The following is a 24,664-nucleotide window of genomic DNA, read 5'->3' as shown; positions in this document are numbered from 1 at the left end:
TAGCAGCTCAGGTGATACTCTAGATAAATCTTAGGATTCTGTTTGCATATGAATGCAGGTTTCATTTGCATTAAAATCTGGCGGTTCTATTAATGCGTATTGAGATTTTCAGTTATTTCCAATCTTCATATGAGCAATGAACATGTAAAATTTGCTTGAGATAATGTTGATATCAGATTTCCAAATATGGTGAATTTTCATATAATTGGTCATCCTTAAATTTCTATTTTTTTAAAAAATCTAAATAAGAAAATGTGACTACACATATACAAACACAAGTTCTGGCTGCGCTTTTGCATACAATAGGCTCTGTGTGTGTGTGCACGTGTGCCATAAATGTACTGGCATGTGACACAAGCTACTGAGCACTAGAGATATCTGCCTAGATATTCTGGTGAACTATTACTTTTGAACTACTAAATCCATTTACACGTTTGACAACTGCTCTGTGTATGTCCCATACCACTGTTTCAAGACTGTCAGCCTCTACTCCCATCTGTTTATTGTGATATGACAAAGCTTCCAAATATTTTTCTATCCAGAATGTTTATGATATGTGTGGTTTATCACAATAAGCAATGAATTTCAGAGATGTCTACAGAATGTATGAGTGGAAGTCTATTCTTTTAGCCATCGCAAGATAAGATTGCTTCCACAGCTTAATCTGCATTAGGCCTTTAAGGAAAATCTGAGACTCTTCCAATCAATTATTTGGATGTGGTGAGTCACTGGGCTTTGTTACTCTATTTGAGCAAAATTCTAAGTTCACATATAGATGAAAGCAGATTCTGAAAAGGAAATTGCTTGTTAACTGAAACCTTAAATAGCTTTCTTTAAGAAAGCACAAGTGATCAGTCAGCTATCTTCCAACTATGCACTTCAAGTTCTTTCTAATTTAATGTATTACCTCTTTTACATCTTAACACACAAGACTTGTTACAAAAGACAGAAGCTGTCTTTTGTATTTCCAAACTACTATCTTTTCTCTAAGCCAAGATATAAATATGTTGACATGCCAAGTGGCTCCTTCTTCAGGTAGGAAATAAAAACATGTTCAGACATGTCCTGGAGATTGGGAAAAATGCCAGAAAATGTTTAGCTCACATAAAGCATCAACAGCTTCATTTTTACTACTTTCAGCAGTAATCAGATGTTTAATTAAATTCCATTAGCCTAAAATAAGGCAGAGCTTTGAAGACACAATCAATAACCAGAATAAATGCCACTGTATTAAGAGACTTTTGAAGCTTTGCCCATACTACACATTCTTACAAGTTTAAGCCCACTGTATTAACTTGGGCATAACTGAATCATCCATATTGACATTTAGAGCAGAGGAGTAATAGCCGTTTTTGGAATACAGTTCACCTAAGAAATCTGGTTTCCTCATGCTGTTGGACGTGTAACTTGCAAGGCTTTGCCTGTTATAATGTGACATTTCTTGACTCAAAAACTCACTTTTGTTTTTTAAAAAAAGTTTAGGTGCGGACCTAAATTCATCACACTGCACCAACAGTGAATTAATCTTCTACAGAGGCTTGGTCATAAAAAAGATAAAATAATTCAAACCAACACCATGAAGGATTTTAAACCTTTGTATAATACACGGACTCTGTGGCAGAATCCAATTCACTGGTTTCCTTTGTACACAAGAACATGAAGTGTCAAAGTACATAAACAAGTCTTTTAAAACAAGCAAATACATCCTTTTAAGTCCTTCTCATTAAACAGACACAGCCTGATGGGGATGCTGAGGCTACTTGTGCATTTAATGCCTGAGAAACAACCCCTGCTGTAGGCAATATGTTCAAAAGTTTGATCTAAACCACACAAATACCAACTCCATAGGACACATTTCATTTTGTTAAGAAGTTTGGAATCAGATTACTTCCTCACAACCATCAAACTTCACAGATTAGAACAAGGTGAGTGAGTCTGTTTTAATCTTCTCATGTTCTGCCAAGAGGCTTCAAAAGTGTTCCTTTCTTTAGTGTTCTGAAGTATCTTTAAAAATGCTATTTAAGAACAACCAGAATTAATGTGGCCTCAAAACTACTAATAGTGCTGTTCCAGATGTTTGTGGTGAATTGCTGAGCAGGAAAATTAATAAAGTCATACTTACACAAACAAGCTTGCTTTAAAATACTTGTCTGGATCTGTCCTAAACCCACTAAAATCAGAATTCTGTTCTTTCCTTCTCCCTAAAGCAGTGATCTCCAACAAATTATGTTAAGCTTCCTAATTTCTTATGTATTCTTATAATCAAACTTTTTAAACTGGAAACAATATACACTTTACAGTTTTCTTTGGTTCTGTGGACCACTTCCCATAACCTCATGGCCGGAAAACTTAGAGCTAGGTATATGATAATGGAAAGTGTGACTACATGAGGTTTCTTTGCTCTCATTTTGGTTTGGTACATTGGATGATAGTAGCATTGAGGCATAGACTTTTGACAGGTGAGCAATCTGGACTTATACCTAAGATCCTGATATACCTATATATATTCATAAGGACAAATTAAAGTCTGCTGGGTGCTGAAAAACAGGAGGAGCAAAAAAAGGTTTTTCTCTCATGTTTACTCTTATTCACCTGAATAAATCTGATAAGCTCTCTTGGATAAGTATGAGACAGAGTGAGGGCATTTCAGCTCCTGTGCATTGCCTTCTTTTTCTCTGGCATCTGTCGGTGTATGGCTTGTCTTCTTCAGCAGACCTGAAGAAGAGAAAATCTTGTTCCATTTTGACTTGAGGGCAAAATATCGTCTAATGAGTGGAACAGTGAAACAAGTCCCCAAGGTAACGTGTTTGGGGTTTTTTTTTTGTTTGTTTTGAGACATACATGTCTGTGTTTGCAGAATTCAGTGACTCAAAGCTGCACCTCCAAAAGAATTTATGTATTTCCATCTAACGTCAGAAATCCTTGCCCCTAAATACATTCAATGAAGTCCTTAAATAGTCCTTAAGCATTAAAAGTCCTTAAATGCCTTGTATTTAAATGTGCAATGCTAGTCAGCAATGTAAGAATAGCTAGTTAGAGGCGTATTACTGTCCTTAAAATGCCAAAGCAATTGTTTGAATGAACACACTTTTGTCTTCCTGCTTGTAATACTAACATAAAAGATGAAGACAAGCAAAATGTCTCCATCATTTAGGGGTCTCCCTAGAGGAAATGCTGTACCATTTAAATTATCTGGTTCCTTCTTAAAGTCTAAATATCTTAGAGAAGAATACAACATATACCTCTATTCTCAAAGCATCATCAGTGTTGGTCAGTTCGGGGGGGGAAGAGGGGTGGTCAGGAGAAACTGGCCCGTGGTCCCTGCAGAAGTGAAAGATGTGGGAAACTCACACAATTCCTTACGCCAAGGTTGTTACAGCATGGAGGCTTTTCAGTGCAGCGTGGTAAAACCTGAAATAAGGAGCCAGGTTAGCTATCACCACTGGGGGCCACTGCTACTTAGCAAGAGAGAAGGAAAAGGAAGCTGCTGCAAGGCCTGGAGTTTGCACTACTGGAGATAGCTCCTGTAGAGAGGCAAGAAAATAACCCAGTGTGGAGTCGCTGTTACGAGACGGGAATAGCCAGCAAAGATACGCACAGGGAACTGAAATCTCCTAACAATGAACACATGACTTTTGCCAAATGTCACTATGAATGACGGCAGAAGTGGCAGCAACCACTCACCCTTTGCAGTGCTATTCCCAGTCCTGTGCTGATCCACATATCTTTGGGAAGGGCTTCTATATCACTAATAATTAGGAACACTTACTAATCAAATCTGCTCAAAAGTGGGTCATCATCGTCACTGTCGTCCATGAACAGGAGTCACTTTTCTTACTAAGGAGGAGAACAGATAATACGGAGTAGGAAAAATGTCAGGTGGCAGAGACTTTTTGAGGAATAATTATAGACAGCAAGACAAAATGGAAAAGGATAAGATGGACAGAGGAATTACATAAAAAAGAGAAGTGAATGGCTTCTCCTTATAGTCTTGAGACATTTTTTTTCTCAATAGTACTTATCTTTGTAAGTACACGCTGCTGGAAGTGTGGATTCTGGACTAGATGCAGTAGTTGGGCTTTACAAGGGTTTCTCCTAAGAATCAAGAAATCTCAAAAGGAAATCTTTCTCACTCCAGACATTGTCCATATTTATTACATTATTTACAGCCAAACTGATCCTTCTGAAAATCTTCTGTACAAAACATATTAATGGAATGACTTTTCCTGCTTCTTTCCTATAATATGATGGCATTGACTTCAACTCACTGACTTCAAATGAGCTAATGTTCATATACTTTAAAAGTGACAAGGGATTCACACCTCACAACAATTTACCACACTGATATTTTGGAGAGGAGCAGTTATGTGTCACATACAACAATATTTGCCCCTTCGTGCTGCTGGTTTAGACAGCAGCAGGTATTTTCTCTTCCTTTTGGTCTGAGCTGTCATGACATGAATGAATTACATCTAAGGGCCGGCCTGACTGAATGTAATCCCTTCTGAAAATAAACACACCGAGAGATGAGAAAGGGAGAACTGGGAAAAGAGGGGTTTCTCACTCCCAGAACTGGTGGACAAACTGCTGTAACTGAATGTTGACCTCCCCAAACACTTTTAGTGTGTCTCTAGCACTAAACAAGCACTATAATGCATTGTGCTGTATCCACGCAAATCTCTGTTTGCAGGCCAGCCTGGAGAAGCACATCAAAGGCAAATGATAAGGAAAGCAGGTGTGGGTCACTGAGAGGTGTTCTTGTCCATATCCCCCTGGGAGAGCTCTGGCACTGGTACTGCTATTGTACATTGTTAATTAAATCATTCTAATTAATTCATTCAAAGTGTAAATTAGGAAGGAAAGAAGATAAATTACACTAATACATTTAACCCCATGCTGTTTATTTAGCAGTTGAACAAAATAATGTGGTTAAAAAGAGTCTAACAAGGCAAAAGCCCAAGACACAGCTGTTTAATAGCATTAAAAATGAGATCTCAGACTGTGCTGCAGGCACATACTGCCTGTTTGCATTTAAAAGGCTTGCCAAGATAGCTGTACTGGCAAACCCTGCTAGTTTAGATGCTGCTGATACTAACAAAACAAAACAAAATACATATTTCCATCTCTCAAATGAAATAACCTGCTCTGGTAAATGGATTATTTTACCAGTACAGCTCTGCCAGTGATAGAACTCTTGCTGGTGCTGCTAGGGTAATCTGGGAGATCTTTTAGCTACACAGGTATGCCTGCAAAACATTTAAGTGTCAATAAAGCCATATGATAACGTTTGCTATACATTCAAGGTTCCAAGAACTTGTCTCAACACAGAAGTCAAACCAATTTAAATAAAGAGCAAGGTGAAATAATTTAGTTAAAACAACAGTTCTCTGCATAGCAAGCAAGCTGGATTTGAGTTGAATGAAGTTTTTCCTATCCCAATGTTTTCAGAGTCAAATGTGGCACTTAATTATAGAGATTAAAATGGGGGTTTATATTGACATACTGATCCTTTCAGATTTCTTATTAAAAACAAACAAACAAACAAACAAACAACAAAACCAACCCTAAGAGATTATCAATTTCACATGACTCTAGAAGCTGAAGCTTTGAGAAAAGGGCGAATTATCTTGTGATTTGTGATAAAAGCATGATATTTAGCAACACTGCAAAGATCCTATCTATCCTGGCATACTAATACTAGGAGAAACATGTTTCAACTAGTTCAGCGGGCATGTCAAACTATGTCCTGGAATAGGCTAGGCCAGCTTTGTTTTCAGCAATGTCAAAATACAGATTGGCCCATCTACAAAACTGGCTTAACCAGAACAGTGCTTAACTGTGATCTTAGTTCTCAGACCAACATAAACCAGGCCAAAGATTTGTGTTGGACCAGATTTATTTCTTGAGTGTTTTTTCCATCCTAGCAAAACAAGCACTCTTATTTTAAATGTGCTATAAGCTATACTGGGACAAAGCTATCTACTTCTAACTCCTGTGCAGAAAGAAGAAGTAACACTTTGGGTGTTTTGTCACTTAAGCATAAATAAGAGCTCATCTGAGCACATCCAAAAGAACAACTGTTGTGGTTTGTAAGCATGGACTGTGGAGTTCCTTTTTCTTCTTATTCTCTCTCTGCTCTCACCAGTACCACTCCTTTACACACACAGAAGTATCTGTCTGGCTGTGTACTTGTTTCCCCAACAGATGACTTAAAGCTTCATCCAATCATTCTGCCCTGATTAACTTCAACAGGTTCCTCATTTCATGGAAAAAAAGGAAGATCAGTACTCATCTGGTCACTCGCTTACAGGATTATTGCCCCATTTTGTTCATGCAGGGTACTGCCCAAATCTGCATGCTGTGGGAATCCACGTAAGTCCCGTATGTTGTCCTCTCTGTGGAACTTGTTTTTCACTGACCATTCCTTACAGCTATAGTTCAGATGTTGCTAAGCAATGATAGGTAACATTATTCTCTCATTTTGGCTTATCACTCATAGTGATAACTCTGCCTGTTCAAAGTGTCACTGTATGAAGTAATGTGTCCCTGTGTTTTTAGTTGCATAGAATGAGATAATCTGACTTTCTGATCACATTGTGGAAGATTCACCATAATGGACAGGATTTGGGTAGAATCTCTGCAGGTTTAGTTGGGGGGAAATGTGGGAAAATAGGATCAAGGCATTTTATGGTTATGTTACGCAAAAGGAAAAGCTGGACTCATAACATGGAAAATACAACGTGCAACACAGGTTGAAATTTCACAGTCAAATCCAAAATCCTCTACAGGTACATGAGTCAGGTTAACATGGGTGTCTGTGAATACCCCTTGTGCGAGGTTGTTTACAATTTACAACAGCTTCTCACACCTAAACAACTTTGAAACATACTTTATTACATACAGATGTGCAACATTTTTAGACCATGCAACCTGCAATACTTCATGTTGTAATAAAACAATATCATAAAAAGAAATAATCTATGAAACAAATTACTCTTTCATCTGCTCCCTGTTCAGCCATGCTCTCCAGGCTTGCATATGCCCGCAGGCTGTCTAGAATTACAGATGTGTCCTGCTGTACACTAAGTGTGTGCTTATCGGCAGACTCTGGAGTCCAGCAACACAAATATAAATAACCCCCTGCATGTAAGCAAATTGCTTGCAGGGCATTTTTTTTTTTTAACAGGAGAATTTTGGGTGACATTTCATTATGAAGAACGAGCAAATTCTCCAAACTATTATATTCAACAAGAAGCTTCCCGCTGGTGCGAGTAATTGCTCTTATCTTCCTTAAAGCCTCTTTAGACTAATATCATTGTTTTAAGTGGTATTAGCAAATAGTAAACTAGAAATATGTGCAATGTTTAGTATGGTACCTTGTGTTTTTCTTGTACAGAGCCACACAATGATATTATGTAAGCACTGTTGTTATGTCTAGAATATGTTTATTGTTGAAATCAGCCTTTTGCACACATGCGTTTTTTACATACTTTGTTAATTGGGAAATAATTAAAGCCAGGCTTCCCTTTGTGCTGGGGGAGCATTCCGCTGGGCAGCTATGAAGCGGCAGCTCTGTGAAGGCCTCCCGAGAGCGCAGTGGCCGCACGGCCCGCGGTAGCTCCGCGGCACCGCCCCGCCGCCGCGGGAGGAGCAGCGCCCGGCAACGGGTTCAGCGCCCGCGATGCCCGCGCTCCTCCGCGCCCTCCCGGCCGCTCCCAGGGCGCCGAGGAGGGATTTTCCACCGGCTGCTTTGTTCGGTCTTCGCCACCCACTGGGACACGCCATGAGGACAGAGACCCCTCCTGTCCGCGCGGCTCTCCCCATCCCGCACAGCTGTTTCGGTGTCTGCGCAGCCGGGCGCACCCCTTGTTCACCCCGAGCGCGGTGCAGGAGCTCGTACAGCGAGTGGCTGCTCCGTCCGAGCCTGCGGAGCCCCCACGCCGCCCCGCTCGGGTGCGGGGCAGGGCAGGCAGGAGAGGCCATCCTGCAGTCCCCGTCCGGGGCGACGCAAGCGCCCCGCTACACCTTCCCTGCCGCCGGCCGGGACAGCAACTGCGAGCGCGCTCCCCTCGTCCTGCCGGCCGTCCCTCCCCCGCCTGTCACTCACAGGCTTAGCATAAAGGCTCCCCCCGCCCCCCAGCCCATATACCCCTTCTCCGCTCCGCCGCTGGGGCAGAGCTGCGGCCGGCGTGCCAGCAGTAGCAGCAGCCCCTTCTTCCATTCCTTCCGTCCCTCTTCCCTACCTCCCGCCCTCCCTTCCGCGACCCGCCTCCCGCCAGCGGCACCAGCTCCGCCCGGCTCTGCGCGGCTCCCGGCACCGCCGCTCGCCCGCCGCGTCTCCGCGGCCCCGCCGAACCGGCACAGCCCAGCTCCCCTCCCATGCGCGGCGCTGCGCCGCCCAGGCACCTTCGCGCTCGCCCGGGAGCCGCCGCTGTAAGTTGGTGCCGCCGATCCGGTGCAGCGCCGGGTGCGGAGGGGAGGCGGGTGGGCAGCGGCGGGGTAGAGCTGCCGCCTCGCTGCCTGCGGTGCTTCTCCGGCTGGAGCCGGGCTGCCTTGTTGGTCCCCGGCACAGGCGGAGCCTGGCCCTCCTCCGCCCTGTCCGGAACGCTAGGGACCAGCGGGGCACTGGTAGGTAGGCATCCGCGGTGGTTTGCGATCTCCTGTATTCTGCTGCCCTCGGAAAGCGTCGGCTCCCGTTACGAAGGCTGCTGGCCTCGCCGGTGGGCTTCAGCTTCCTGCTCGGGGCCCCGGGCAGTCCGGAGCATCCCTCAGCGGGCGTAAGGCAGGGCAGGCAATGAGCGAGCGCCTCGCTGCTCCGTGAGCTGTCTGCGGCGCTGCTCTCCCTGCGCCGGTACAGAAACTTTTGCACGTGGTTATTGCTCTATAAAGGAAACCAAATGCATTTAGCTTCTCCCACTGGATTTTATATCAGGCTGGAAAGAAGCTCTGCAAGTTTCTTTTCAGAGACGAAGTTACTTAGGTGCTTTGATGGAGCGAACTGAGGGGAATTTAGAGTTGCGTTTCTTTGTCTGCAGAGCTGTAGTGCATTCCTAGCAGGAGCAGCGTGTTCTGCTTTCTGTCTCGCTGCAGGTCCTAGGCAGCCACTGAGTTTGAAGACTTTAGGTAGGCTCACGGTTTGCTTCTGCCGATAGTATCGGTGCAGATTTAGCAATTGAAAGCGGTGTTAGTTACATCGATGGGATGATTAGTAGATTTCCTCTTTCGGCTGTTTCACTGACTCTAAAGAAAAACGCAACCACCGTGTAATTATACAGTCGTATTAAAATGAGCCTGCATCAGGGATGTGTCAGTAATTTGAAAATACTTAATTTTTCAGTTTATTTAGGCTGAGACCTGCATGCTGTAGAACTGTTAAGTGGGACAAGGAGCCTGTTGTTTAGTCATAAAGTAGTGTTTACTACTGGGCTGCTGTGACAAGTAGGCTGTTGAAGTGTAATTATAAATCAAAGTCTTGGTTCAACCTCTGTTCCTAGATAAAATCTGTATCTGTAATTTACTGACCACTTCTTGTCTTTTACATACAAATACTATTTCTAAGGAAAAAATGCCTGAAGGGAACTATTATATATGTAGCCTTATATATGAAGGCTAATATTATTCAAGATGAACACTTGATCACTGACTGTAAATTACCTCTGTTGAAGAATTTGAGGCTTACATAATTTTCAACACCAAACAGAGAAATCGGAGATGTCATTTTTACATTTTGATTTTCTTATAAGATTCTGGATTGATCTAATTGCCAGAGACTCAGAAAGGATGTTTATGGAAACACTGCCTGTTAGTGAATGGTGATACTGCTTCTAAGGGTGTTTGTTCAGGTAGTCCATGTGTGAACTCATCTCAGCACCATAGTGGAGGAAAAAGATGTGTATAGATATGTATCTTTGTTCTGTTTGGGGAAATATGTTAACTTATCTTAAATGTGAATTGGCATATTTTAAATTCCTCTCAATAGATGACATTGCAATGATAAAGGCAATCTTACAGGAACGGTTCAAGACTAGCATATGTGAAATCTACTTCTCAGCAAGAGACTAAGTCTTCTGTTATAGCAGGGTGAAATAGTGAGTGCCTTATTCAGTAGCTGTTTGAGAGGGGTTCTTATGCAATTTTTTTTTTTACAGTGATATTTTTTACTATGGCTGTGAGTGGGCTTTGGGTAACAGACAGTGATCTGTTTCTCCCCTCTGCATGTGGTCTGTAGTTCACTAGTCTCCACTGTATGCATAACTGCAGGGTGGATTTTTTTATGTTTGCCTCTATTTTGTTGTGGTTCTGGGCTCATTCTGAGTGGCGCTGAACAAGTGGTGCTCATGGTAGTACACAGCCTGGTGAAAGATTTAAATGCCTGCATTTACAGCCTCTGATGTGAACTTTACCTGCCCTGTTTCTGAACCCTGTGTGCATGATGAAAGAAAGTTTTCAGTATACTCTGAATTCCCCCAATATGAGGGGGCAAAGAAGAGGACCTGTGTTTTCATAGAGATCCTGACATGCCTAGACTGTGATGTCTACACATTCAGTTAATTGGAATGGAGGGTGAGGGGCAGTGAGCATATTCAGATCCTGGTTATTCTGCTGTCTCTGATCAGTGGAATGTTTAGCTCCCATCCTGCTCCCTGGTGAGGAACCTTGAAAGAGTAAGTCCTCAGTGTGAGGAAAACCCACCTGTAGAGATCCAGTGAATACTTTGCATTGCATCATAATATCATTTAAAATAGTAAAGTGCATGGAAAAGTTTGAAAAAAACTACAGTAAAGTGTTCAGCTTCCTGTTTGTGTCTTCAAACTGCTTGTATACTAGTGTTTCAGGCCATGACCTTTCTGTAATCCTTCAGTTTCAGGAGATTTCAACCTGTAAATAGTCAGTATCATATTTTTGGCTATAGGTTAAGTGGGTTATTTTAGTCTGAGATTAGTGCTCAAGATCCTTGAATGCTATCTGCGTATTTTTTTGCCAGACAATACAATTCCATTAAAGGTCATTTAATTTTCCTTGTAAAAGAGTTTGTGTTTTGAAGACATACCAGCTGCCTTAAGCTGTTCTGTGCTTAGTGTATTTAATAGGTTGGTCTAGGGAGTACTCGTAGGATCCCTTTCTAAACTTTTGCATGGTAGAGACAGATACTCTGCCTTGTAGCTCTGATGTGTAGGATTTCTCTCTGGTTTGAAGGACTTTGGGCTGAGCACCATATATTGGGCTGTGTTACTTGCTTTTTTCAATCCCAGTTAAGTTTCATCAGGCAAATTGTGTTTCAGATAAAAGGAAATGGGCTATAGTAGTTTTACAGTAACGTGTCTCTTTATTCCTTGCTTTAAATTTGGTTTAGGGGCTTTTTTTTGCTGTAACTGAAGGGAAAGGTGTATCACAGACTTGCTGTTCAATATGGTGAATCAATTACATTAGCACAGATAGTGAGGAGGATGGTACTGGCTGTGCTGCATTTATACTGCAGGTGTTGCATGTTCTATATACACAGATTGCTTCTTCTGAAATGGAGTCTGCTGTCCAAATTAAACATGTGGTTTTGATTTTGTTATTTCTGGTCATATGAATCTAGAAAAATACATGTATTTAAAAATGCTTCTTTTTGAGGCTTGTAAAGCTCTTGTATTATCTTGAAGCATGAAATGTGGGAATGAAATTCTACAGTTCTGCAGTGCTTAAAGATGCTCAAGTATATGAAAATGTCTGTGTGAGAGTAAAGTGTATCCACATTAAAAACCTTCACAAGTGGCCCCAGGTCATGCTCTGACTTAGGACACGGCATGCTTTCCAGGTAGACCTTCTGGCCAGTTCTTTATTTGAAGGTGCAGTAAAAGGTACTCTGGACATTCAAATAACATAATAATTAGGCAAGTTTGGTTCTTGGCTTTCTCTGAGTTTTCTCTGCAGTTTGAAGAGAGAGAAGTGAGATTATTAAAGTACTGATTAACAGCCACAGCTTGCACTGAGTTCTGTCTGTTTCATCTCCTACTATTTGCACTGTGGCTTTTTGGCCATTAGCTTTATATGTCTGGCAATATTCCTCCCTTTCCCTGTACTCCATACTATTTTGACTTACTGAAATCTGGAAACTCGCTGCTGTAATTATACATATACTTGCAGGTAGGTTACTGTTACCATGGCAGGTAACAGTAACATTCACCTCTAAATAGGATCTGAACAGCGTTTTGTTTGCTAGGAATAGAGCAGGATAGGATATGTCTTCTGTTTTATGCCTCCTCAAAACTTCAGAATGAGCTAATGGTTTAAGCTCTGAGGACCTGACTCTCCAGGTGGCTTCAGAGGCCATGTCTCAGTGACTTCAGCTGGTAGTCAAAACATGTTTTTCTGCTGACCCTGCCTATATATATGCTATATCACTATAGCAAGCAGCCACTGAATTCTGTGGAATAAAGGTGGGATCTGTAGAATTTACTAGTCTTGGTTTTTTTACATTTACACCAGCCTAAATGTATGGTTGATACCAGGGTTTTATTTTAAAGTTCCTTTTTTTTCCATTTTGTGCTGTTGCATATGGAATCACTATACCAAAGGGAAGCTTCCTAATGGGATTAGTAGGTTTTTGTTCCCTATACAGCTTTTGACATTCCTTAGGTATTCTGTCTGGTAGCTCTTCCTGCTATGATTCAGTACAGGAGAATGTTTCAAGCGTGTGCATGTGTATGTATGTAATGAATCAGCTGGTCCAGGCTGGGGAAGGGTGAGAAAATCAGTCCTGGTTCATTTTCTTTCTCTAACTTGCTTGCTTACTGTATTGCTATGAAAGTTGGAGATCAGGTTTCCCAAGATAAACCTGCTCTTGGGCAACAAATTTAGACTATGTCATTTATGAATCTCAGCTTACAAAAAAATAAACACATGCCAAAGGGAGATGCAATTCTTTGTCCACTCAGCTGTAAATTAAGGCTTTTTTCTCCCCCATCCTATAGTGAATAATAGACACACTTTTTGATATGTAAAAATAATAATGAATTTTACTTTTATTTAATATAAATTTTTTCTTTGCTTATAGGTGTAAAAGAAAATGTCAGTCAGCATGCATGAAAATCGCAAGTCTAGGGCCAGTACTGGCTCCATAAACATATACTTGTTCCACAAGTCATCCTATGCTGATAGTGTCCTTACTCACCTGAACCTCCTGCGTCAGCAGCGTCTCTTTACAGATGTACTTCTCCATGCTGGAAACAGGTCATTCCCCTGCCACAGAGCAGTTCTAGCTGCTTGTAGCCGCTACTTTGAAGCAATGTTCAGTGGAGGACTGAAAGAGAGCCAGGACAGTGAAGTCAACTTTCACAATTCAATTCACCCAGAAGTCTTGGAGCTTCTTCTGGACTATGCATATTCCTCCAGAGTTATCATCAATGAGGAAAATGCAGAGTCATTGCTGGAGGCTGGTGACATGCTGGAGTTTCAGGACATTCGGGATGCTTGTGCAGAATTTCTGGAGAAAAACCTTCATCCCACCAACTGTCTCGGTATGCTGCTGCTGTCAGATGCTCATCAGTGCACCAAGCTGTATGAGCTCTCTTGGAGGATGTGCCTTAGCAACTTCCAGAGTATCAGTAAAAGTGAAGACTTCCTTCAACTGCCAAAAGACATGGTAGTGCAGCTCCTTTCCAGCGAAGAATTAGAAACTGAAGATGAAAGGCTGGTATATGAATCAGCTATCAACTGGGTCAACTATGACCTGAGTAAGCGTCACTGTTACCTGCCAGAGCTGCTGCAGACAGTGAGACTGGCCCTCCTGCCAGCCATATACCTTATGGAGAATGTGGCCATGGAAGAACTTATCACCAAGCAAAGGAAAAGCAAGGAGATTGTAGAAGAATCAATAAGATGCAAGTTGAAGATCTTACAGAATGATGGAGTGGTTACCAGCTTGTGTGCCAGACCCCGAAAAGCTGGTCACTCACTTTTTCTTTTGGGTGGCCAAACCTTTATGTGTGACAAGCTGTACCTGGTGGATCAAAAGGCAAAGGAGATCATTCCAAAGGCTGACATTCCAAGCCCACGGAAAGAGTTCAGTGCTTGTGCCATAGGCTGCAAAGTGTACATCACTGGGGGACGAGGATCAGAAAATGGAGTCTCCAAAGATGTGTGGGTGTATGACACCCTTCACGAGGAGTGGTCAAAGGCTGCTCCCATGCTGGTAGCTAGGTTCGGCCACGGTTCTGCCGAACTTAAGCACTGTTTGTATGTAGTAGGAGGACACACTGCAGCAACTGGTTGCCTTCCAGCTTCCCCTTCAGTATCCTTGAAGCAGGTAGAACAGTATGACCCCGTGACCAACAAATGGACCATGGTTGCCCCACTGCGAGAGGGAGTAAGCAATGCAGCTGTAGTCAGTGCAAAGCTGAAGCTGTTTGCTTTTGGTGGTACCAGTGTTAGCCATGACAAGCTGCCCAAAGTCCAGTGCTACGATCAGTGTGAAAACAGATGGACAGTACCAGCCACCTGCCCCCAGCCCTGGCGCTACACAGCTGCAGCTGTTCTGGGAAACCAGATTTTTATTATGGGTGGAGATACTGAATTCTCTGCATGCTCTGCTTATAAATTCAACAGTGAGGCATACCAGTGGACTAAGGTGGGAGATGTGACAGCAAAGCGAATGAGCTGCCATGCAGTGGCATCTGGAAACAAATTGTATGTGGTTGGAGGCTACTTTGGCATTCAGAGGTGCAAAACATTGGACTGCTACGATCCCACGTTAGATGTATGGAACAGCATAACAACTGTGCCATATTCATTAATTCCCACAGCATTTGTCAGCACATGGAAGCACCTCCCCTCCTAATTGTGTATAAGTTGGCAATTAAAAGTTATCAGGTAAGAAATAACACCTTTGAATTTCACTGTAATAATGCTTTTCAAAAAACTTTTCGGCAGCAGCTCTGAGGAGGGGTGAGTATGTTTGATGCAATTTTACATCTGGAGCACCTGTGACACATACATTCATGGGCTGTTTTAAGCCAGGCACCATGTCTGTGGCAAAGCCAGATGCTGGAAGTAGTTTGCCATATATCTTGCACTGACTTTTACAAGGCCTTTTCCTTCATGATTTAGATGTAAAGGACTGAGCAAAAATAACATTTTCAATTTGTGGGGAAATGCAGATAATCTTTTGGAAATTGGCTCTGCTTTTAAGTACTAAATGCATGCTAAATAAAGGTTCCAGTGCCATTTTCCTGATGACTGAGACTCAGTCACTCTGCATCCAGTAACAGTACCCAAAAAAGATACAGTAAATTCTGATCTGAAGTCTGATAGTAAATTCACTTGAATTTACATGCTGATGCTTTAGGGAAAGCTGCTGTCTTATGAGAGGTGTTTTACAGGGAGTTCAGGCCTAATTTTCAATCTCACCTAGACAGCATGGTTGCATCTGCATGGATTAAGGTTGCATTTTCTCCATTGCTACACTTTAAAATACAGACTTTTCAAAATACATATGCTTATATATGTTGAACTAGATATAGTGTCAGGAAGATGTGTAATTAATATTGCTGCCTGAAATAATTACTAGTCTATAGCACACACTGTTCCAAAACAATTTAATTATACATAATGGGCCAAGCTCTTACCAGATGCAACTTCAGCATTGTATCTTCTCACAAGCAAGTCTGAATTTGGTCTTGCTTGATTGGTTGTTGTGCATTTCTTATTTTTGGGAGGAGGGGCGAAGATTTTCACTATTAATCTGTGTATTTTGCAACAAACCAGGTAGACTCCCGTTTGTGTTGTGTTGCTTTTATTCCCCACTTCCTCCTTGTGGCTTTAGTACAAAATCAGTTACTGCCAGCCAAATAAATATAATGATGTCCTTGATCCTAAATAATCAATGCCCTGTGAATGGTAGTTTCTTTTTTGATTTGAGCAGTGTGTATTGTACCCATGAAGGCAGGCAGGTTATAAAAAAAAGGCAAATAAATAGAGTTGCAGTAATTAAATAAGCTATACATGTGCCTTTGGGTTACCTAAAAGTTCAGACTGACAGAGATTCTCCAGAATCTTCTCCAGGGAGAACAACTTGTATATAAAGACTTCTCTAGGTTCTTCAGTTTGGGACAGATCACTGGGGAGGTTTCTTTGGTGTTTTTTGCAGCAGTTGACATTTGCACTTAATGCAAACCCCAAAGGTCTTTGAAGCAGTATAGATAGTGCAGACAGTTACTCTTGTAGTTGCCTTTCATTTGACTGGGAGCTTTGACTGAGTAAGGAATACAAGGTTGGGCCCATGCAAAGCAGCAGCTCAGCTTTGAAATCTAGTGTGAAATTGGGCAGTGTTGTGCCACCAGGTGTGCTTCTCTCAGGTGGTTGTTTGCCTTGAAAATACTACACTCTCTCTCTCCCCTCTCTCTCTCCCCTCTCTCTCTCCCCTCTCTCTCTCCCCTCTCTCTCTCCCCTCTCTCCCCTTCTCACTCTTTTTTTCCCCAGACTTCTCTTGGGAAAGCACGACAAACTTTAGAGACTTGGCAGGTCCTGGTTACTGGCAGTAATTGCCCCCCGACAGCAAATGGAAGCCCTCATTTCTGTGTGTCAGCTTCCTCCCTAGCTGGGAACTATGTCTCAATATCTTCAGTTAATTTGTATTATTACTGACTTTATGCGGTTCTCAGTGTTATCAGAACAGCAGTATTGAATGCCCAGACTCAGGTCTGTGCCAAGAAAAATATTGACTTATTCTTCTGAGTCTGACTTAATTGTTCTGGAGTTTGCAGTACGTGAGGGAGTGTTTTATTTTGAAAAAGAGTTCTCAGAGTATAACGGTGCAAAAAGCTTTCCTTTATTCTGTAGTATCTTGTTAAAAGCCATTATTTTAGCTTCACTAATACACAAGATAACTGGCTTAACAAGCACACAAGATAACTGTCTGAATGTAGCCATAGACTGAAATCTCTCCAGTGCTGTGTGCTCATCCAGCAAGTAGGTTGTTTTTTTTCCTACTGACTCCTGCTGCTTTGTCAGTGGGTGGGAGGGACAAAAAGGAAATTACTTCTGATTGCTCTGTTTTCATGGCGCTGTGTGGCCCCAATCTGACAGCTTTTAGGAAGACTTCAGTCTGCTTTGTCTTGTTCCTCAAACTTGAGAGTTTTGAGTCGTTTTTTTCCCCCTCTGTTTTGGAATTGTTTATAGTTTTTTTAAAATTCATCCCATGACAAGAAACACTGTTTTGACTTCAGTGTTGATAGTCTGTATTGATGGGAAGTATGTCATGCTATGCTGAAGAATGCCTAGAAAAGACTAATCACACTAAGAGTGGACACTTTTTTAGACATAAAAAAATAGCCCACACTTGCAAAAGCACTATGGACTGTTATGTAGGCTGGGTTGTTTCCTGTGAATGTTCTCTGTTGTTCTTAGACAGCCTGAGAGAGATGTGGTGTGTTCAAAGGATCTATGAGTGTGCTGGAGCTCATTTGCATTGTAATGAAGTAGGATTTGCCTTCTAAAATTCTAGCAGTGCTGTCAGAAATTGCTGATGAACTGATGATGGTTTAGAAGCTGGCATTTTGATACAGCTTCACAGTGAAAAAGCAAAGCACAATCTCAGTATCTGAAGGCTGAGTTTCTCATTGAATAATAAATTTTATAAAGGACTCCAGGATGGATTTATCGATGCATAGTATATTACTGTGTGAAAAGAAATGAGGGAGAATTCTGCTCTAATGAAGAGTAGATGTATTTTAAGTAAGGGAATTCTATGGCCCTTTCTCTACTGTGAGTAAATTCAATTCAGAATTTGTTAAGGTGGAGAGAGGTATTGGGGTGAGACACTTTCACCTTCCCTTCTGCTTTGATCCAACCAGGTTTGTTTTGGCTGAGGGATAGAAAAAACTCTGCACTAAGTGCTCATGTGGGTTTTTGAGGAAGAGAAGTAACAAAAGCTTGTTTGCCTAAAACAAATCCACGAAGTTTTAAGATTCTGGGGGAACATAAAAATGTGCAAGTATGCAGGTTACTGAGCCAATCACTTTGGGCCAGTTTGATTCAGGTTTCAAGTGACTGAATTTCTACCCCAAAAGTTAGTCAGTGTTTCTGCAGTCAATAGGATGGTTTGCAGAGTAAGGTGAGTAGAATAATGAAGTCAGAATCTGGTCCGAAATAATTATGTTCTTGTCTGGTTTATGTATCAGTAGTTGGGTATTGCACAAGAACCTTGACGTTCGGAGCGGGCAGGGAAGCCCACTAATGTTGTAATGTAGGATACAATATTAGGGTTGTATCCTAAGCCTAGCTTTTAAATTTTCTTTGACATCTGGAAGAAAAACCTTATGGTATATTGTTGCAGCAAAATCTTTAAAGTCATTTCTCTCCCCTTTCCCTCTACCTCTTCCCATGCTTTTAGTTTACTCCTTTATTTGGAGAAGCGAATTGGAACCTCAGATCTGGAGAAGTTTTAATGAAGAAAAATCATTCAGCATCTCTTGCATTTGAAGAAAATCATCTGCACCTTGTAAATTATCCAACCTAGACATGAAGGAATGGGAGAAGAAACCCCTGTCTTCAGTGCTTCAACACATGGTTTAAATATGAATGGACAAACCTGTGATCTGGTCCTTGTGCTAGTAATTGTGGATTAATGCCAATATTAATCAGTCTTTCAAAGATGAAAAAAACCAGAGACAGAACTTCTCTTAGCTGTGCACCACACAGCGCTTGATTTCCATGGACGCCACTGTTTTTATGTGAAATTCGAAAGGGTTGTTACCTTTCTTTGTGATGGTTTGAAGTGCCAGCACCAGCTGCAGCGGAAGCAGGCCAGGTCTGAAACAGCAAGATGCTGCTGTGAATGAAGATACAGCAGTATTGCTGCTGAACTCTGCTGACTGGAGTGTGCTTGCCTGTGGGCAGTGCCTGCAGCATCTGTTACACCCTGTGTTGCATTGTCCTGTGTGCAGTAAGTTACCTTCTGCTTCATAAGGACCAGTCCAGTGGTGAAATGTTTTTGCAACAGTGGGGAACAAACATTACATCCCCGAAATGCTCATTGTTCCTGTTCCTCCCTGTATTTATAATTCAGTCTGTCTGATTCCTATTATGTTACTTGTTGTAGATATAGTTATTTATTGTTCAGTGGTTGCATGCTGAAACAATGCCTGCAATTGTCTTCATGTTGCAAGGGCTTGTGTGAATTGTATGTTTTGCACATATTGTGATTGCTGACTTGCTCTGCTGCACAAAGAAAGAAAACTATTGGGTAACAGTTGGAGGTGGGAGGGAGGAGTGGCTTCCCAGTCGGAAATGGAAGGATTACAAGACAGGATTTTAAATTACATATGTGCTAAACGAAGAAGCCATGGAGGTCACTTTCTCAGGCCACCAGCTCCCCAGGTTGCATGTGGTGTGTCTTGTAGACGGTGTCCTTGCAACATTTCATTTGTTGGTCATGCCTTTCAATTTCTAACCTGGAAATAGCCAAAGTCTCTTGCGACATTCTCTTTGTGCAGCTTCCTGATTGCAGCGCAAATACTGTGGAAGAGCTTCTGGATACCAAGCCCAGATGAAGTCATTGTCCAAACTTATTTATTTATTTATTGGGTTGGAGGAGGGTTACCAACAATATAGCCACATTGTCCTGAAGGAGTGGAGAATGGTGATTCAAGAATAAGAACAAAAATAAAACCTCAACATAGGTTAATGATGAAGTCTTAAAAAAGAAAAAAAAAAGAAGAAGAAAGAGCAGCAATTTTGCACTGACTGGATTGCCTCATCCATCTGGATTTGAGATGATCATCTGAGTGGCCAAATGTCAAAGACCCAAGTGCTCTAGAAAAATTCTTATGGGGATAGATAAAGAATTTCAAACCTCTTATCTTAAAAAAAAAAAAAAGCCCTCAAACTCTGCTGCTTTTAATTTTTGTTATCCAGGTGTGTCTTTAATCACTTGGTTGCTCAGAAGCCTCAGATAATCCTGAGAAACCAAACTTTGATTTATAAATAAAATTGTTTCTTATTATTCTGGTCTTTGGACAGAGATGGTGCTATTGATGCAATTTCTTTGGAATTTCAGAAGCTTGTGTTTCACAGGTACTTTCTTTGCCAGATCCTGTCATGAAGCTTGTATTGTGTTGTGTTTTTTCTTAGATGTTTCTGGAGCCCAACTTAGCTGGCACATTCAGTAACATGGTTGGTGTGTGCTGTGGTATAAGTAAACAGCTGCATGTGTGCATGCAAAACAAAAATAGTCACATTGGTGATGCTTGCCTTTCTCTGTGTGACAGTGATGTAGCTGTATTTGTGAAAGCTTTGTCATCTGAAAGTGTTTACATTGGTCACTGGAAGTTTCTCTGTGCTGCCTTACATTTGATTTGCTGTTTGGAATAGACTCTTTACATTTCAGAAATAAGGTATTTGGAGTTCTGTGAATACTGAGAGAACATTGATTAATCAGCAGTCATTTGCAGTTTTTGAAAGGGTGAGTTCCAGCTAGATGTGATAAAATTATAGTTCCACTGATTAAACTCATTCCTTGAAGTGATAGATTAAAAAAGTATTTAAACCCACAGCCTCTCTAACCCTGCCCCCCCCCCCTTAGATGGCCTTTAAGCAATAGGAAAACAGATTAGGATAGGTCTACTTTCTATATTCCTGTACTTGCACAGGTTGCCATGTTGAAGCAAACAGCCTTGAATTTTTGTTGCCTTTCATCTTGTGGATCACTCTCAGGAGTATGAAGGGAGCCATAAAATCAGACTTCCTGTGTTTTGCATGTCCTCTCACCAGGCACTAGCAATTACATAAGGTACAAGGAAGTAAAGAACTGGGTCCCCAGGGGCCCTTGTGTTTGAATAAGGACATGTAGCTTTGAGACCTGTGTTCTCCGTCAAGCTGATCAGAGTCTAGAGGTGAAGCTGCCTTGCATCTATTTAGCTTATGAAATCTGTTTTGTAGCACCATGCAGCTTCCAAAAGTGGGATGAGTTTTCTGCAGCTGTTTCCAAAGTTGTGGTCTGCTTTCAAGTCCTCAATTAATTCCTGTGTGTAGGCTGAAGGAAGCTGAAGTCAGGGTGGGCCTCTGGCTCTGCAGGGAATACACTAGTCTCTTGCTCTGTGAATTGTTGTGGGAATCCTGGCTAACTACTTGACCATTCCAGTCCTGCAAAACACCCCACACTTTGAAGCAAATGCAGTTCACAGCAGAGTGCACACAAAAACCCTGGCATAAGATGGGAAGGTTCCTCTTATTTTGCAGGCTGGTTGCTGTAGAAACATGTAACAAAGGACAGCCTTCCTCTTCTGGTGTAATTGTGCAGCCCCTTTTCTATATGTCTGACACCTGTCTGAATAAGAGTGATTAGAACAGAATAATATTCCCATTCCTGGCCATTGAAGACATGGTTCATGTGCTAAAAGAAAACTGTGCAAGTGAAGAAGTAAAATTGTCTATGTTGTTTGCTACTACATCTTAAGATTTTGTAAAACTCACTTTTTTTCACAATGTGAAACTGAAGGTCAATAAATTATTAGATATTTCCTCTACATGGCATGTTTATTTGAAGTGTTGACTCTTCCTCCCCTCTTTCCTCACCCCTAAATGCTTTGAATCCTGTATAATGCTCTTTTTATGTCCTCTTAAAAGAAGCACATCAGCAACATGCAATTAAATGCTTTGGTTTAAGCTTCTGCTTCAGTTGCGCTTTCCTTCCCTTTGTTCTGTTCTGCTGCTGTTACTATGATCTCTATCTCAAAGTTCAGCAGTTAAAACTCGGAGAGCCTCAAAACATTTAAGAACAGGAAATGCAAGTTTGTTGGTGCTTGCATTACAGTTTAGTTAGTGCCTGATACCACTCGGAAGTGGAATTAGGCATCTTGAATCCTTTCTAATTATTCTCAAGTCAGAAAATGCTGGCTATGTATAAAGCATTCCAGTTGTTCTATATACTGTATGTGTATAGTCAAACTCTTTGAACTTTTCATCTTACTTATGTTTCTGTGTATACATGGTGGTGGGGTTTTTTGTAGTTTTGGGTGGGGCTTTTTTGTTTGATTGTTTGTTTGTTTAAATGCCATTTTAATAATATTGATTGTCTACATTGGCTTAGCACCTGTCTGGCCTGAAAGTGTTGCTGAACTCTGTTCAGATATAAAATAGCGAGTTTTCTGACATCTTCTAAACTACCTCTATTAAAACTCCTGCAACTGCCCCGTGAAAAATCAGAGGTTTCTTCATGATCTTTCTTTGCTCAAAAGAGTTGGGGCCGTAGTATTAAGTGACTTTCTGGCCTTGGCATGGCTTGGGTAACCTGTGTTGGAGATGTTTGGCGTCAGTTTTAGCTGGGGGAGTGGGACACTTGGAGACTCTTTAAATATGAAGGATACTGGAAGAAATCAGTCTTTCCACAGAGCAAGGTAAGGTTAAATCAGTTTCAGTGCTTATTGCAAGCTCTTTGCTGACAGTAACCTGGGTTGGTTTCCTTTGGATTTCACCAGGGCATGGGATGCTGATAGCAGCACTGGGCATGAACAAGCTGCTGTAGAGTGATTCACTGGTGTCGTTTTAGGGCACTGGGTTACTACTCTACCTGGTCATGGATTCAAACTCCTTTGTTTGAAAGTTTTCTCATACTGGAGGTTCTGATATTTATGATGAGAGTGTAAAAAAATAATTACATTTTAGTTTAAAACAACTGATAATCTGAACGAGATCTGCAAGGCATTTGCTTTATTCATAGTAAGCATAAAAACTAAATGCCTTGAATGATTAGAAAGAAATCAGCTCATTAGCATTGACTATGGCTTCATCAAGCATACTTTGGTGATCAGCCCTGACCTGTGAAAGTCTCAAAGGCCCTGTTTATGCTAGTAAATTTAATATGCCTGGGGATGGTCTGGCAGCTGGCATGAAAGAGCCTTGAGCTCTTTGAGCAGCCCCTTGTCCTGGCAAGATAGGGTGGCTGCATGCAAACTACTTGGGGTGGCTGCTGGAGTGGTCTGGCTCCTGAACCCTGCCCAGGAGCACTCCAGAGGAGAGCAAGTTTGCATGGGTCGAAATCACGTTGGGCTACTCAAAAGATTGAGCAGAACTGGCAATCTGTTCTGTGCCTGGGAACATGCTCAAATGCAGTTTGATATATTGCCGTTGTCCCAGCTGAAACATATGAGTAACGTCACGATTAGGTCCTTGATAACTGGGTGGGCTGATAACTGCTTGTCTGACCTGGCATCAATGACCTAAAAGCTGTTGAAGATGGAGGAAGGAATGCTGTCTCTGAGTGATACTTGGTAAGTGGGAAAGATGGGTCCCAAAGAGGAAGAGTCATGCTGCTTCTTCAGATGCAATGACACAAAGGATTAGAAGTGCAGAGAGAAAAGGGTAGGAGTGTCCACACTGTAGGTGAAAAATGTTTGGTGTGCCCAAAGCACTCCTGGTGGCAGTGCCCTGTGGTCTTTGCAGCAGGTGCATGGTGTCTCCTGGTTTCAAAAGAAGAAAATGGAGCAGAGCTCTATCAGAGACACAGCACAAGCGTGCACATGGGAACAGCCCATAACCCTGTCTGGCAAAAACTGAATGAGACAAGTCACTTCTGTTACAAAGGATCATTAGACCCCAGTTTTACCCAGCATGGCCTCATTTTTGGCCCTTACACCTCTTACACCTATATAATTTATTCCCCTCCACAGTGTGAAAGGCTGTGATCTGAAATGGTCTGTCATCTGGGTGTGTATATGCATGTAAAGCATACAGAAACATAGATATCATAGAAAAGTCATATGTTTATTGAAATTTCTGTTTCTGTGTGTGTGTGACATGAAGCCAAGTACAAACTCGCTCAGTAGTAACATACGCACATACACAATATACAGAAAGACCATCTGTCTTCTATGTCTTCTGTAACGGTCTGTGAATTTTAGTGTGTCACTATTTGTTAGAAACTGTACATTTAAATATGAGAATTACCCTTAAAACAAAAAATGGTACATAAGGTGTGACTGTGAATTCAAATGAGTGGCTAAATAAATTACAAATCTCTTTCATAATCATGTTTAGGCAATGCTTCTGGCCTGACAATGCTCTGACACTCTCAGGAAACCAAATTAGACAATGTGTCCTTTTTGTATGTGTGTGTGTGTGTGTGTGTCTAGTTACCCTAGAAACCATAATCTGTATCTCTGAAGCAATGGGGAGCTATGAAGGAGGCAAAGCCACAGGAGTTTCTTCCAAGACCCCTCCTAATCCTTCTCTTCTGTTGTCAGACATTCAATAAATTACTTAGCGCTTGGTATTAGATGAAGTTCATTAGATATTTTGTAATCACTCTGGAATTTGTAGGTCATAGTCCATGCTCTGATTCAAAGGTAAAGTTTATGGTTGACTGTGTTACTTAATTGGAATTATATATTTATATGAGCCAAAGTCACAAAAACACACTAAGATTTTACAAACCTTCAGCTCTTTCCAGGAGATGTTAACATGCCCCATCACATTTCATCCCCAAACCAAGTTCATTAGGGAGCAAAAACACTTAGTCCCAGCCTCAGGCTGAGAAGCTGGGGCATGGAGGATTTGCTGAAGGGTGCTGAAGGAGTAGTAGCCGAGCCTCCTCAGTTCTCCCAGCAACTTCTGGAGGCACTGGGTGCACTGCACTGATCAACAAGATATCAGGCTGCTTTGTGAGACTGGCTGTGAAAACTTG

The 24,664-nt window shown here is 41.7% G+C and overlaps 2 protein-coding genes across 4 annotated transcripts; one reads left to right on the top strand and one right to left on the bottom strand.

Moving 5' to 3' along the window:
- Positions 1 to 6,874: 6,874 nt before the first annotated feature.
- LOC125320282 lies at positions 6,875 to 9,718 on the bottom strand. Its single transcript, XM_048292416.1, has 3 exons — positions 9,680 to 9,718; positions 8,407 to 8,881; positions 6,875 to 7,924 (listed from the first exon to the last, which is right to left on the bottom strand). Exons 1-3 carry the CDS (start codon positions 9,716 to 9,718, stop codon positions 7,557 to 7,559), a joined length of 882 nt encoding a protein of 293 aa, XP_048148373.1. The 3' UTR covers positions 6,875 to 7,556.
- Positions 8,190 to 21,509, top strand: ENC1 (ectodermal-neural cortex 1). 3 transcript variants are annotated; one of them, XM_048292774.1, is made up of 3 exons: positions 8,190 to 8,433; positions 13,043 to 14,856; positions 18,377 to 21,509. In XM_048292774.1, exon 2 carries the CDS (start codon positions 13,055 to 13,057, stop codon positions 14,822 to 14,824), a length of 1,770 nt encoding a protein of 589 aa, XP_048148731.1. In that variant the 5' UTR covers positions 8,190 to 8,433; positions 13,043 to 13,054; the 3' UTR covers positions 14,825 to 14,856; positions 18,377 to 21,509. The 3 variants fall into 3 exon arrangements, with proteins under 3 accessions (XP_048148731.1, XP_048148732.1, XP_048148733.1); XM_048292775.1 differs by lacking the exon at positions 8,190 to 8,433 and adding an exon at positions 8,543 to 8,628; XM_048292776.1 differs by lacking the exon at positions 8,190 to 8,433 and adding an exon at positions 8,549 to 8,632.
- The last annotated feature ends 3,155 nt before the right edge of the window (positions 21,510 to 24,664 follow it).

The sequence above is a fragment of the Corvus hawaiiensis genome, chromosome Z (genome assembly GCF_020740725.1).
Source record: "Corvus hawaiiensis isolate bCorHaw1 chromosome Z, bCorHaw1.pri.cur, whole genome shotgun sequence".
NCBI lineage: Eukaryota > Metazoa > Chordata > Aves > Passeriformes > Corvidae > Corvus > Corvus hawaiiensis.
This window is presented reverse-complemented; position numbering and strand designations above follow the sequence as displayed.